This window comes from Lissotriton vulgaris, chromosome 3_1 (assembly GCF_964263255.1).
Source record: "Lissotriton vulgaris chromosome 3_1, aLisVul1.2, whole genome shotgun sequence".
In the NCBI taxonomy this organism is placed as follows: domain Eukaryota; kingdom Metazoa; phylum Chordata; class Amphibia; order Caudata; family Salamandridae; genus Lissotriton; species Lissotriton vulgaris.
Genome location: NC_141689.1, coordinates 446,577,161 through 446,592,495, shown reverse-complemented (window position 1 = coordinate 446,592,495; position 15,335 = coordinate 446,577,161). Strand labels below are relative to the sequence as shown.

General features: G+C 42.2%; 1 protein-coding gene across 1 annotated transcript in view; it reads right to left on the bottom strand.

Annotated features, from left to right (window-relative positions):
• Window positions 1-4,970, bottom strand: part of LOC147726613 (zinc finger SWIM domain-containing protein 6-like) — a 304,204-nt gene extending 299,234 nt beyond the window's left edge. Inside the window, exons 1-2 of the mRNA XM_086963481.1 lie at window positions 4,319-4,970; window positions 3,353-3,911 (exon numbers count right to left, since the gene is read on the bottom strand). Coding sequence (XP_086819607.1) covers window positions 3,353-3,911; window positions 4,319-4,970 — 1,211 coding nt within the window. The remainder of the gene's footprint in view (window positions 1-3,352; window positions 3,912-4,318) is intronic.
• Window positions 4,971-15,335: the final 10,365 nt, after the last annotated feature.

Genomic DNA, 15,335 nt, shown 5'->3' with positions numbered 1-15,335 from the left:
AAGCCCGTCTGCGCCCGTCCGCGACAAGACCGCGACAGGCGCAGGAAACTCTGCCCTTTTTCCCTCCCACATAACCTACCAACCTAGCGACCTCCATCACCTACAGGTCACTAAACGGTGTCCATGTATCCTCGACCCAGCTACACTTTCAGGCCCAGTCAGTTGTATACACTGCCACTGGTCCACTGGACTCCACTCAGCTGTCCCATCGGCCTATACCCCACAAGCCCCTCAACCCTCCTTCAAAGGCGGTCTGATCAACGCACGTTCCATGTGCAAGCACAACCAAGATATACACGACCTCATCTTGGAGTCCGACCTCGATTGCCTCATGATAACTGAGACATGGCTGACAGCAGATAGTAACCCGGATATTGCTGTTGCCCTCCCCCCGGGCTATTCTCTCTTCAGGGAAGATAGAGCCAAGGGTCGAGGCGGCGGTGTTGCAATCATCCTTAAAAACACTCTCCCGTGCCACACCTTCAGTCTAGAGCCTCTAAAAAAGATGGAAGGACTAGGCTTCTCCATCAAACTGAACGAACACACTTCGTTCTCAGGTGGTCTTATATACCGCCCACCCGGCAACGCATCCGAGTTCCTCGACTCTCTGTATGATTCCTTAGGACAACTCTCTCTCAGATACCCATTCTTCACCCTCCTTGGTGATTTTAACCTCCATCTAGAATCAAAAACTGATGTTCAAACCATCAATTTCGTACAAACCCTCGATATGTTCGATTTTAAGCAACTTGTCACCTCACCCACACACTCTCTAGGTCTCACCCTCGACGGAGTCTGCACTAATTCTCCCTCCTTGATCACACTACTCCCCTCGCCTCAGATCTGGTCTGATCACTCTCTGATCCCATTTCACATCCTGAGCGAAAACCTTCCCAATCGTGACAAAGCTGCTTCTCGCCCCGACATTCACATCAATTGGAAAAAGGTTCAGGATAACATCACCCTTTATCCTTCAATGCATACTCAAGCTCCCATCCTCTCCGGCGATGTCGATACTGACGCCGAACGTTTCCATAACTGGATCACTCAAGAAATCAAATCCAGAATCCCGCCCTCACGCCCCCGCACCTCCCGGGGCAAAACTAAAACCAACGCCCCCTGGTTTACACCAGAACTTGCAAATGCACATCTGCTATGTAAAAAGGCAGAAAGAAAATGGCGAAAGACATACGAGGCTACAAATCGTACTTCCTATGTCACCACAAGGAAAAACTACCTCTCGGAAATAAAATTGGCAAAAAAAACGTACTACGTCAACGCCATAAAAAACGCAGGCCAAAAACAAAAGGTGCTGTTCGAAATAGTCAAATCATTCACGCAGCCAAAGGCACTCTTGCCTGAAATCCCCCCCTCCCAGAAATTTTGTGACCAAATTTCTGACTATTTCGAGGACAAAATCGCCTCGATCCAAATCAACTTTCCCCCCCCTGTCACTCCTTCTGTACCCCCCCTACTGGTCCCTCCAGGCTGCACACTAAGTTGCTTCTCCTCTGTCACTCCAGAACAGTCGAAAAAAGCCATCCTTGCCTGCAAATCCGGCGCCCCATCTGATCCTTGTCCCCCCAAGATACTCCACCAGTTAATCGACGAGGTTAACCCGATAATCAACAACTTAATCAACTCCTCGCTTAGCTCTGGCTTAGTACCCAGCCGTTGGAAAAAAGGTATCGTCAAACCCCTGATGAAGAAGGCAAATAAACCCCCGACGGATCTAACCAACTTACGCCCAATTTCGCTACTCCCGGCCTTGGGTAAAATTACAGAACTGCTGGTCCATAATGAGTTGAAACGATACCTAGATGACAACAACCTCCTCCATCCCCAACAATCTGGTTTCCGCCCCAAGCATTCGACAGAAACCGCTCTCATCGAACTATCTGACACTATAAAAACCCTACAAGATCAGAGAAAAAATTCCATCCTTATCCTTCTCGACTTAACGGCGGCGTTTGACACCATCTCCCATACCATCCTCATCAGTAGACTCAGAGACATTGGCATCTCTGACTCCGCCCTACCCTGGATTAAGTCATTTCTCTACGATCGTTCGCAAACTGTCTCTCTGGGCTCATTCCACTCCAAAGTCAAATTCGTCCCCTCAGGTGTCCCGCAAGGATCCATCCTGAGCCCCCTCCTTTTTAACATTTACCTCATCCCTCTCCTCAATCTTATAGAGTCATTCGGCATACCTGTCACCTCGTATGCCGATGACACACAACTCATTATACCACTGGACAAACTTTCCACTAAAGCTGAACTCAATCTGAAACACTGCCTGACCGAAGTATTTCGATGGATGGAAAATAACCACTTGAAATGCAATTCAAGTAAAACGGAGATCCTCCCGATCGGCACAAATATCTCCTTCTGTCCAGCACTCTGGTGGCCGGATAATTCTGTTGCCCCCCCCGAGACAGTGTCGTCTGCCAGGAATCTCGGCGTAATCTTTGATTCCGATCTCTCCTTTGATCAGCATGCCAGAACCGTCGCAGGCAAATGCTTCGGAACAATTGGATCTCTGAGAAAATTCTTTGACTTTCTCCCTATCGATGCTAGAAAAACAGTGACAGTAGCACTCATAATCTCGTGACTGGACTACTGCAACGGCTTGCTCGCAGGTGCCAAAAAGAGCACCATCCTAAAACTGCAGAGCGTACTTCACACTGCTGCCCGTCTTGTCCTGGGCCTACCACGCAGATCCTCTATCTCTGCAGCACTGCGTTCACTTCACTGGCTCCCCCTTCACAAGAGGATTCTCTTCAAAATCCTGATCATAGCCTTCCGTGCCTACAACAAAACAGGCCCTAAATACCTCACCAAACGCTTTCCCCATTACGTGCCCAGCCGTCACCTTCGATCGACCCACGATAACCTCATCCTTCCGCCCAAATACAATCTGAAAACGAAGGGTGGGAAGACCCTCAGTTTCCTCGCAACTAAAGCTTGGAACACACTGCCTAAAACCCTCAGACAACAAACCCAGGAAAAACCCTTTAGAAAGCATCTAAAGACATGGATCTTTAATCTCTCTGACGCTTCCGCCAAAGCTTCCATCTAACTCTTTCTGGAATGGCTCATTTGGGATCCTCAGCGCCAAGATGCTCCCTCCGGAGCGAACGTCGCGCTCAAGAAATACCCCACAAATATCAAATATCATTGTCTACGGGCATTGAATGCTGTGCCCTCTAGTTGGGTAATTACGTGTCTAGTGTCCTGGATATGTCCTAGTGTTTTACTGATGTGAGGACGTAAAATCGCATCCAAATATTTCGACATTGGCTCAGTTACACTACCAATTGTGGTAACAATTGGACGAAAAGGGGGATCATACTCGTTTTTATGTATTCTAGGGGTGCCATATATGCTGGCCATTTTCGGATTTTCTATGTTCATGAAATCATGTTCTTTTTGGCAGATGATACCTTTGCTTAGCGCTCTTGCTGTTAGTTTCGCAATTTTATTTTTGGTCTTGGATGTGGGATCTCTAAGAATTTTGGTGTAGAAACTTGTGTCACTAAGCATGGTTTCCATTTTCTCGATGTATTTATTTGTTTCTAGAATGGCGATCCCACCGCCTTTGTCACAGCTTTTTATAGTTATTTGTGTGGAGTCCTTGAGTGCAAGAAGGGCATTATGTTCTTCACTGGAAATATTAAATGGGGTATGCGGTATATGCTTAGTAATGTTTTTTAATTTTGCATATACGATTTTTTCAAAAATTTCCACTTCTGGATCTATTTGATCCAGAGTAGGTGTGAACACAGATTTCGGCCCCAGGCCTGATTTGTTGACTTCATTGGTGTTAGTCTCTCTGTTGGCAAAAAAACTTTTTAATCGGATCTTGCGAAAGAATTCCATCATGTCATTAAAGAGCTCAAACTTATTTAACCCTGTGTGGGGAACAAACGACAGTCCTTTAGATAGTAAAGTGTACATGGCCGAATTGGTTTTATGAGTACTTAAGTTAAATATGGGAATAGTCTTTACTGTCTCCAGTATTTGGCATTTCTTGTTTCCAGGAATCTGTCTGTGTTCTGTTGATGATCCTGGGGATGATCCTGGGGATGAGGTTGGTATTGCCCCTGGGGCTGGTAAGACTGATTCTGAGGGTATTGAGCTGGGGACTGGTATTGTTGATTTTGTTGATAATGTTGATTTTGCTGATATAAATTTTGGGGACTGTATTGAGGGCGGTAATTGGGTCTCCAGTTGCTTCTCTGTTGGCGTCTCCCTAAAAAAGGTCTATACCCTTGATTAGATCTGAATCTGCCTCCTCTGGGTTGATAGGGTGACATACTTGAGTTGCTACCTGAGTCAGAGGAGTTAGAGAAGGTAACAAACTTATTGGGATTCGATGTCATATTCATCATAAGGTCCTGATCTGATCCATCCGATTGGCCATAAAAATTATCGGCTAGGTAGGGATAAACTCTTTCTTTGCTAAAAAAACGGATATCCTTTTGTAGTTTGTCCATTTTACGTTTTGTTAAGTATTCGCTATATGAGTTGAGATCTATCTCTATATCTTCAAGCTTTTTTTTGATGTCTAGTATAACTGTGGAATTTTTGATTTTATCCTCAAGTTCTGTTATTTCTTTTGCTAGCTGTTCTAAGACTTCCTTAGCGGTGTCCACTATCAGCATCATGTGGTCTCTAGAACATCTATTAGAGATGAGGGACCAACGTTCTAAGAAATGTTTTAAATGGACAAAAAGTCCAGGGATGTTTTTGATTTGAAGTCCCTGTGGGATTACTCCAGCTTTGAGGTAGTCCAAAATAAATCTACCATGGAGTTCAATCCTTTTGCTTTTCTTTTTTAGTGCTGATAGTTTTATGAGGTCTCCACATTGTTCATCATTCGTAGTGTTTCTATTTTCAAAACTGGTAGATGATCCTACCATAGTGGCGAAATCATCGTCACTGTATCCAAATGCTTTTAAACTAGCCATTATGGGATTAAATAGATGTCGTAATCATCAACATAAGTGGCAACTATATCGGTTTGAGAGCTGATGACAGTAGGATGTGATGAAAGAAAATACAAAACTATAAGATAGGAAAGGACAGATGAGGAGATGATCATGAGCTGTGTGTCAGTGTTGAGTGAGCTATTGTGGCATAGGAACCGTCTAGCCACTGCTGCACAACACAATGTTATATTCAATAGAATTACAATAAAATACTGATATGTTGTGAACTACAAAGCACCCCTCATGGACAGGCCATGAGTAACAACAATTTGGAAAGAAAGGGGACCCCTACATACTAGTGGTTTGCTAATCGTAGGGAATACATAGACATGAGTTGAGAACAAAACTAGCAAACCATTGATAATATTAGTGCCCTTATTACACCCTCATTTTACATATTATTTACATAGGCAATAATAATTCACTTAGACAGCAACGTATGAAAAAATATATGATGATTTTATTTTTCTTGTTATTTATTTACTTTTTATGTCTTTTTTCCATTTTGGACAGAAAGATTCTATATTTCTTTTTTACAAAAGATTATTGATTTGATTCATAGAAAAACACTTGTAATTCATAACAATTGCAATAAATAACATGCAGTGCTCAATGTGAACAAAAACAAGACAATATACATCTAAATATAAACAGGTGCTGTACGATATATTCAGTCGATGGAAAATTTATGAAGGCAAATGCGGTAGAATAGAACACAACGCGTTTCGGCCTGAGGCCTTCATCAGGTAACCGTCATTCGTTTTTTACACAGAGACAGGTGTACAACAAATTCCTATACAAACAGGGATAAAACACATAGAGTACATACATCAATATTTTGTAATAATTGATATACATTTACTGTCTAAACATACATTGCAAGGTTGGATGAAAGTGGAGGGGAAACTTGTTATAACAACCTAGTGATGCTCTAAGGGTCAATTGTTTTTTTATTATAGAAATTTATTTTAAATTATATATGATTTCATGATACATTTTCAATATGTGTGCAAAGTAGACTAGCACAGGAGGTCCTATATCCTATGTTATCATAACAACTCTCATACAATATATACGATGATATATAACAAATAGTTACAAAACACTGACAGTTAAGGTCTCTTTATATCACCCATCTTACCTATGTGATCTAACTGGGATTTTCAATGTTATTAATAGATTTAGTTGTGAAAAAACTTATGGAAAGAGAAAGAATAAGGAAGGACTAAGAAGATATATATCAAGTGGTGGGGTACAGACGTAGGTACCAGATGTTAATAGTGTTTTACATAGAGAGATCTTGAAAATAAAATAAAAGAATATTAATAAATAATACGTTCAAATGCAAGGGGGGGGGTTTAAATTAGGTACCAGCTTGTAGTAATGTCTGAACAAGATCTGTGTGTTCTTGGTGAGAAAAAAGAGAAGAAGAATAGATGGGTACAAGAACCCTAAATAAGAATATTAGATAACAAGAAATGAAAAGAAACAGAAACTCATAAGCTAAATGGCCACTACTTATTTACTCACTTTGATTAGTTATCCTGTGGAGTAGATTCCAGTTATAGTGGAGATTCGATTGTTTTTAATATTAGAGAGATTTCAGCAGGAATTATGTAGCACTACGGAGATAGATATGTTGACAGTTAAATATCAAACGAAATGTATAATCAACCGTTTTATTGTATTCAGGGTGGTTAGTTGTCTAGAAATACCTGATATTTTCGGGTAAGTACGTTACGGGAGGTGGCGGTTCATCGGTCTATGTTCACAACCTATTTCGCTCCAGATGTGATCCACATTATGATCTACAAGATAAGACCGCTTTTGGAATATATATATATACATTTTTTTCAGACATATACTGGCTAATCCCATTCCCTGGTGAGTGCCTAAGATGTTACTATGAGCAAAAATTCTCTACATAAGAAATGGCTTATTTAAGGGCTCTAAGCTCTACGATAGTTAACCTATTTTATTTGCCAAAACACGTATTTTAATAGCGATACGAAATGACTTCTCTCTTAGGTCTTCTCATATTTCATTTTAGTGGGTATAGTAGAACTATGCTGGAGGGTTCTTACCTTAGAAGATAGACAGGTTGAAAGAAGGATATTTTTTATCATACTAGGTATGTCATCTTTATTTTTCTGCGCTAATATTTAGATGTATATTGTCTTGTTTTTGTTCACATTGAGCACTGCATGTTATTTATTGCAATTGTTATGAATTACAAGTGTTTTTCCATGAATCAAATCAATAATCTTTTGTAAAAAAGAAATATAGAATCTTTCTGTCCAAAATGGAAAAAAGACATAAAAAGTAAATAAATAACAAGAAAAATAAAATAATCATATATTTTTTCATACGTTGCTGTCTAAGTGAATTATTATTGCCTATGTAAATAATATGTAAAATGAGGGTGTAATAAGGGCACTAATATTATCAATGGTTTGCTAGTTTTGTTCTCAACTCATGGCACAATTAGTGCTGCAGGCCCACTAGTAGCATTTAACTAACGGGTCCTGGGTACAGATAGTTTCACTTTGCTTCGGTGTTACAGTAAAATTATACGTGCCAATTGGGTGTACGACAATTTTACCATTCTTAAATGAGAGAGCACAAGCACTTTAGCACTGGTTAGCCTTGGTAAAGTGTGCAGAGTCCTAAAGCCAACAAAATTGAAATCAGCAAAAACAGAAGGATGGAAGGCAAAACGAGCGAAAACCACACCAAAGATGTTGGGTCCAACAAAGACCATTTCCTGTACAGAGTAGCAGAGAAGTGGCTATTTGAGAGTAACACTGTCATTTTTTGGGGGGTCCATCTCACCTATCATGGAGCACAAATGAATTCAGACAAAGATAAAGCTGTCCGACAAATTCCAGTTACTATATCTGTCAAGAAGATGCAATTTTTTTTTGCTTTCGTTAACGTTTATTGACAGTTGCTTCACGATTTCTCATCCAAAGTGAGGCCTGCTTTGCTTGGCCCTGCTCCGTCTCCCAGCAACATAGCTAGAAACTTGGGTATACTTCTGAAAGACAACTTATCGATGAAGAACCAGGTTACATCCACATGTGGCACCTGTTTTGGAGCAATGCACCTCCTTAGAATAATTTTTCAGTGGCTTCCTTTGAGTTCAGGACAGACTCTCATTCAAGTATTGATAATCAAACAAATCTCTTGCTTACAAAATGTGAATCTGTGACTGAGGGTGAATGTTTGATCCATCATCTGTTCCTTATGCTTCAACACCTTAAGTGGGAAAGGTATGCCCAGACGTGGGTCCTGTGCTCACTTTGCCACTGGATTCAAGCTAGCCTGGCTGATGAGGGTGTTACCCCGAAACTGGTCCCAGGATGCTTGTTTCAAGTCCAGGGAAGACCTGGCTTGGCAGTTCAGGCTGGACTGTTCCCATTGGGAGCAGGGTCAAGAATGATTTGCATATGGCTGACTCCAAACTGGGGTGGCATGGTGAACAACAAAACAAAACAATTCAATATTTGACTGTTACTAATTTGGAGGCCCAGACAAAAACATTCTCGTCAGCTTAAAAACTGGGAAGCTGAAGAACTAAGATTTTTCTTAAAAAAGGACTGTAATCTAGATAAATATTCTTTCAGGGTCTTGTATCTCGTCCTTTTGGGGAGTATTGCAATCTTTAAAAATACCTGGGTTTGACAATCAGACTCTTGTATCATTTTTACTAAGAAGAAGCTATCTCGATTGATTTTTGAACCTATCAGACCTGCCACTAAATCTATAAAGGCTGCTTCGTAGTATGTTTTTAAATGTGGAAGAGCCAGTCCCCCCTGCTCAACTGGAAGTTGGATCATGGACAGCTTTACCCTAGGGGCTTTTCCCCCCCAAACAAAACTTCTGATCATAGATTCGATGTATTTAAAAAAATGGAATTCAATTTACTAGGAACATTACAAAACAAGAATATTAACACCTTGACTGCTGCAGCAATTCTCCTTGGATGCTGAACTCCTTGAAATTCCATTGTTCATGACGAGCTCAGCTCGTCATAAGCACACGAGCAGTGTACTGCATGACGAGCTGAGCTCGTCATGAGCATGGAAGGGGTTAATAAAGGGAAAATCGACATCTTGATCAGAGATACCCTGCCAATCAAGGTGAGAGGGAGTAAAAGCCATTGGGCGAGAAGATTCTTGATTTTATTCTACATTCTCACATAATTAAGGAGATAGAGCTGATGACAATCGCAGGTCACGTATATGCCTAGATATTGAATAGGGTCTCGGCTTGCAGCCTGGACACGCAAACACGATGGAAAATGGCTGAGATTTGTGTTTAAAGCGAGAACCTCCGGTTTTTTTGCATTTATTTTGTAACCTCCTATTTGTTCATATGCTTTAAATTCTTTTAATATGATTTCTATATTCTCCTTATTTGGCTTTACGTAGAGGATAATATCATCCGCGAAAAGCTTAAGCTTCTCCATCCTGGGGATAGGGGGGAGAATGTCAGGGTTGTTTCTAATTTTAATAACCAAGGGTTCAATAAAAAAAGTAAAAAGAAGAGGAGATAAAGGGCAGCCCTGCCTGGTCCAGCGATTAACTTGGATTGAACCAGCCTTTTCCGAGTTTATTATAACATGTGCTGAAGCACCTTGAAAGATGTTCTGCAGCAGCCTAATCACTTGTTCAGGAAACCCGAATTTGGTAAGAGAATAAAACAGGGTTGCCCAGTTTACTAGGTCCAATGCTTTTTCCGCGTCGACCATTATTATACAGGCAGGGTTTGAATTAACATTAAAATAGTCTAGTGCTTGAATTAAAAATTCAGTGTTGGAAGCCATAACACGGCCTGCTATGAATCCTGACCGATCGTTATGTATGACTTCTTGTGCAGCATACATAAAGCGATGGGCCAAGATTTTCATTAGGATTTTGTAGTCAGAATTCAGAAGGCTAATCAGCCTATAAGAATTAATATCTTCTGGACTTTTGTCTTTTTTAACAAAAGATATTATTGTTGCTTCCTTAAAGGACGCGGGAACCACTCCTTCTAGCTTGATGTAGTTAAATAAATTCATTAGGGGGGGTTAATAGCTCTTTTAAAAAGATTTTGTAAAATTCGATTGGAAACCCGTCTTGCCCACAGGCTTTCGCCCCTGGTGTTGCCTTAATAGCATCTGCTATTTCCCCTGTATTAATTTCAAGCCCAAGTTGTAAAACCTGATTGGCCGTAATCTTTGGAATATCTATGTTCATAAAATAGTCCTGTATCTGACCTTCCCCTACTTGATATTCAGTAGTATATATACGACTAAAATGCTCCAGAAAAGCCCTTTGGATCAGACTGTTATCTACTATATCTTGGCCATTTATCGGAACTCTTATTTTGACTATTGAGGCAGACTCCTGTTTTTTTCTCACAGAATTCGCCAGGAGCTTTCCTACTAATTGGCTATCTTCGTAGATCCTTTGTTGGAAGGTTCTAGAACTGTTAATCTCTTCCAGTACAAAGAAGTTTCTTAACTCCGCCTTTACTTGCTCCAAGTGATTCGGGCGAAGACGGAACTATAGAACATATTCTTTATCTACAGCCTTTTGGAGCGTAGATATTTTTTGTCTCCTCTTTTTAGCCGGGCAGATGTAAAGGATAATATCTGGCCGCGCGCTACCGCCTTAAATCCCTCCCAGACCGAGAATGATTCTGTCGTGTCATTGTTGATTTTAAAGTATTCTGTGATCCATTCTCCAAAACCAACCACCCAGTCCTGATTCTGGAGCAGGGTACGGTCCAGCTGCCACCTGGACTGATCCCTGCCCCTACCTCCTGGATTAACTTCCAGCTCTATCTTCCCATGGTCGGAAAAGGGATTACATCCAATAGATGAACTTAAAATCTGAATAGATCTAGATATCAGAAAGAAATAGATTCTTGATGACGTCCGGAAGCGGTGCGAATAACAGGTGAAGGATGCCCCTTCTGGGTTTAATGAGCGCTATGGATCTAAAAGTTGGTATTCTAGGATAAAGGCGCCCACAACTTTTTTAGTATTAGGTTTTAATTGTCTCTTATTTTTATTAGAGGTATCTTTTTTAAATCTTGTATGTAATTGAAATCTCCTCCCATGATAATCTGCCCAGGAGCCCAGATCGTTGATTTCTAAAATACTAGACACCTCGTCAGATATCTGCCCGTAGTAGTTTACAAAGTTCATTACTTTCCCCTGAATTTTGGTTGCAACCCATAACCATCTCCCCTTAGGATCCCTTCTTATTTTTAGAACTTCCCGGGATAGTCTCCTAGAGAAGTAAATTGCAATGCCTCTCTGGGCTACCCCAGCTGACACAAAAAACACATGAGCAAAATATTTCGGGATGAATAAATTGGGGGTGTTGGTTTTTAGGTGGGTCTCTTGGAGAAATATCACGTGAGGATTCTGAGAGACTGCCCATTTTATGAGAGCGCCATATTTTTGTTTGTTTAAAACACCATTGGCATTAACTGATAAGATACTACATTTGTTCATTTCCATATTCAAATTCTCACATCTTTAAATCCTACATTCAGAATTGGATACAAACCCTGCCTACGACTTCTGCTCTTTTTTTACTGCTTTCACCCCAACCCCCCCTCTCCCTCCCCTGGTGAACCCCCACCCTCCCCTGAAATGTGGCACCTTCCATACCTCCCACCCTGACCACATTTCCCCCCCTACTAACCTGGGTGTCTTCTTGTCACACCCTGAGTGACCCTGTGACCCCATAGCCCTCCTCGACAGACAGACAATACAATTGATTCTATTCTATTCTAATACCGAAAAAATGCAACTTATTTCCACTTTTCCACAAGCTCAACCACTATTATTCAATGACCTGTTACTTATTACTCAGACATTTGTCTCTGAAGTGATCTCCTTAAGGAGAGACTGTGCTTCTTCAGGAAAACTTATAGAACTTTCCCTTCACGAGTACTTTTAGCTTGGACTGTTGAGCGATTGAGGCTTGAGCGCCGTTCATTTTGAACAGGCGGAGAATTTTGACGAATTCTTTCCTGCGGCGCGCTGCTGTAGCGGTCATGTCGAAAAAGATTCTGCATTTAATTGTCTCATTAACAGAAAATTGCCTCTGTTGAAATGCCTTAGATAGAATCTCTTCCTTAATCCTGTAGTCTGCAAAGTTCATCAGGATAGTTCTAGGAAAAGTTGAGTTTGCGAATCTCTGTGCCGGGACCCGATGAGCTCTCATAATGGTCAGGTCTCCCTCAAACTCTGGTAGTAGTTTTTGGTGAATAAAAGAGTTAACCCACTGGAGCGTATTTGAGCCTTCCAGTCCTTCAGGAACCCCCACTATCCTAAGATTGGATCTTCGGGAGTGGTTCTCAAGTTCCTCGAGCTTGTTTTCAAGTTTACTTTCCAGGAGGCTCTTTTGACTTGCAGTCTTTTTGGCTTCTATTCTTGCTTGGTTGATATGATCTTCAAGAGCCGATAATGCTATCTCCGCCTCGTTCAATCTGGTAGGGAGTCCTTGCATCGACTCTTCAAATTTCTCCAGCCTAGAATGCAGAGCGGCTATCTCGACTTGCTGATTCAACTTTATCTCACGAATCTCATCAAGAATTCAGTTTAACATCTCGCGAATGTCCATTTGGTAACTCATTTCCTTTTCGGAGCTGCCACTTTTCCCCTTTTGAGGTAGCTGAGTTGCTGATGCTGAGATTACTGATGTTGAGCCCCTTAAGTCCCCTTCTTGATGCAGTCCGGCAGGTGGGCGAGAGGGAGGTTGCAGAGCTACAGCTGATGATGAACTCTGCTTGGATAGTATCTCTATTCTAGGATCTTCACTGATCATGATTGGACTTGCTTCCGTTTCAGATACAACACCACTTAATTGAAGCCTTACTGTCGCCTCAGAGCCACTTGACATAAACAGTTGAGGAGCTACTGATATAGTTTGTGATATAGTCTCAGGAAATTGCACGGGGGAGTCATTCACTACCACTGTTGCTGGGGATGGAGCTGGAGTTTCGGGATTCTTTTCGAGCAGGGCCGCTGGTATTTGAGAAGTGTGCGCGGTCTTTTTTTCAAATAAGGGAAAGTCTCTTATCTCCTTCACTCCGCTCGTATTTTTCTCGCCCGAAGATGACTCAACCCCTGCATCATTTTTGGGTGATGCTGAGGTATTTTCCGTTGCATCTTCCGTGTGGCTCCATCCCACAACTTTTTCTCCTACTTCTCCTGGTTCTCCTACCCTTTCGGTTGGAGGAGAGGTTAGAGTGGTATGGAGTTAATCTTCAGAGCTTTCAAGCGTTGAATCCTTCCCCAAACCGGAGAAACCGAGCTTCCTTCTCCTTTTTTGGCCTGCTCCCTTTCTTTAGCAGCTAACCGTGCAGCTTTTCTGGCTAGGGCTAAGCGTGTTTTGCTTTTAAGACGGGCAGTTATCTCCATTTTGGCAGTTTTATTTACGTCCTCACTGTCTTCACTGTCTCTCAATTGCCTCCCCATGTCCCCCCGCGTGGTTCGGAATTATAACAAGTCCACAGAGCAGAACAGCAACTAGCAATCAGTCTTTATGTCCCTTTTTAGCTCCCCCTCGCCTCACCTTTTACTTGCAGAATGCTGGACAGAATGCAGGACAGCCTCCCTCTCCGCTTATCTCTCCGAGGGGGCTGGCAAGAACCTCCTTCAGAAATTGTCGTTGAAATGCAGTCTACTGCCCCATGTTCTGACAGCCACAAGCCGCGGATCTTAGCAGAGGAAAATGCGCCAAAACAGCACCTCGAGGGCAGCCAGGGGCGAGGTGAGGGGGGCACTCACACGAAAAAAGACATCAAATCCCAGTCCTCTCCATGTCACACTCTGCAGACAGTCCGGGAAGCTCAGAATCGTGAACCACAGAGGACGCAAACTTGGTTCAGCAGGCGGCTCGTTTCCTTGCAGCTCCGCTGGACTCCATTACCGTGAAGATTCGCGCTGTCGAGGGTGGGCGGGGCCAAGAGTCGTGACGGCTATCCGAAGGTGTTGAGCTCCGGAGCCATCCCCGTATCTTTCCCTGGTTCCTTAGAACAAATTGAATGATCTTGTTTGGCTAGCCTCACAAAATGTATCTTTCCCTGGTTCCCACTCTAGTGTGGTGGGCGGGGCACTCCTTCACAAGCATGGTGGAGTACCCTGTCCACCAAACTCTTGGTCCAGCAGCCTCATTTACAGATAGGCAGACCCTAAGCTTTCTAATGATGGAGCCCTGTTGGTTCTGTTAAAGGAAAGCTTCCTCTGATACCCTCACAGAGTAGGAGCTATCCTTGGTGGGTAACGGAGGACGATATAATGTCCTTTTTCAATTAATCACCGCCAGGTAAAACTTGGTGGTGAGGGGCAGTTAAAAAAATAAATAATGGTATAACACCCAGGAAGAAAAGTCCCATGATGTGGGGATGATTATCTTCTTGTTTTTCAGAAACAAATTCCAACTTTGGAAGCTTGTTTCTGAAAAAAAAAAGTTAAACAATTTGGTTAGCTGCTGTCAAAACTTTTTTTATCTTGAAGGGAACTGCAATGAAGGTGCTTCCTATCAAGGTACATAGATGACTGCTAGGTGGCGGAGGTAATGTCTTCCAGACCCTAATGTATGGAGTACCATCTGTCAAAGCTAAATCAGGCCCTAAGTTATTTCCACAAGTTATAGGTCCTTGAAAGATTACTAACTTAGTTGCACATTCTGAAATATGCCTAAATATACCAGCAACACACACACAGTACACACACAGCAGTTCATGACTTTAGGGTTAGGAAAGCAACCATGGTGTCAACGCCTCCCCACGTCCCCATTGTTAAGTAATTGGTCACCTGAGTATGAATTGGAGGATATCTTAGGCAGTTATAATTTAATGGGTAGTGAGAGTGCATTTTAGGAGAAAGGGGTGTCAGGAATCCTGGAGTTCATGCTCTCTAGGGATCGTATCCAGTTTTGGAGAGATGCGGTCACATTTCTCAGACTTCACAAATAAAGCTTACTGTGGGCCTGCCTTAGACTGTGATATATGGCCCTGCAGCAGCTCAGGAGGCAAAGGAACATGAACAAGCTGGAAAAAGTCAGAAAATAACGGAAGTAACCGAAAGGTTCTGGACACTTCTGGGTCAGTAAGAGTTGGCAAGATTTAAGCACCTGTCATAGCATTACACTTTACCTGGCAACAGCGGTTGATTGGTTCTATCTTCTAGTTGCATAGTTTCCACCATTTCTATTCCATGCTCCTTTATTGTTTTGCTCTCTTTCTGTTCTTTTAGGGGTCAGTCAGTCCATTGCAGAACGACGGTCCTTGCCGTATCGCTTCAACCAGCTCGTGCTCCTGGTTTCGGCAGGC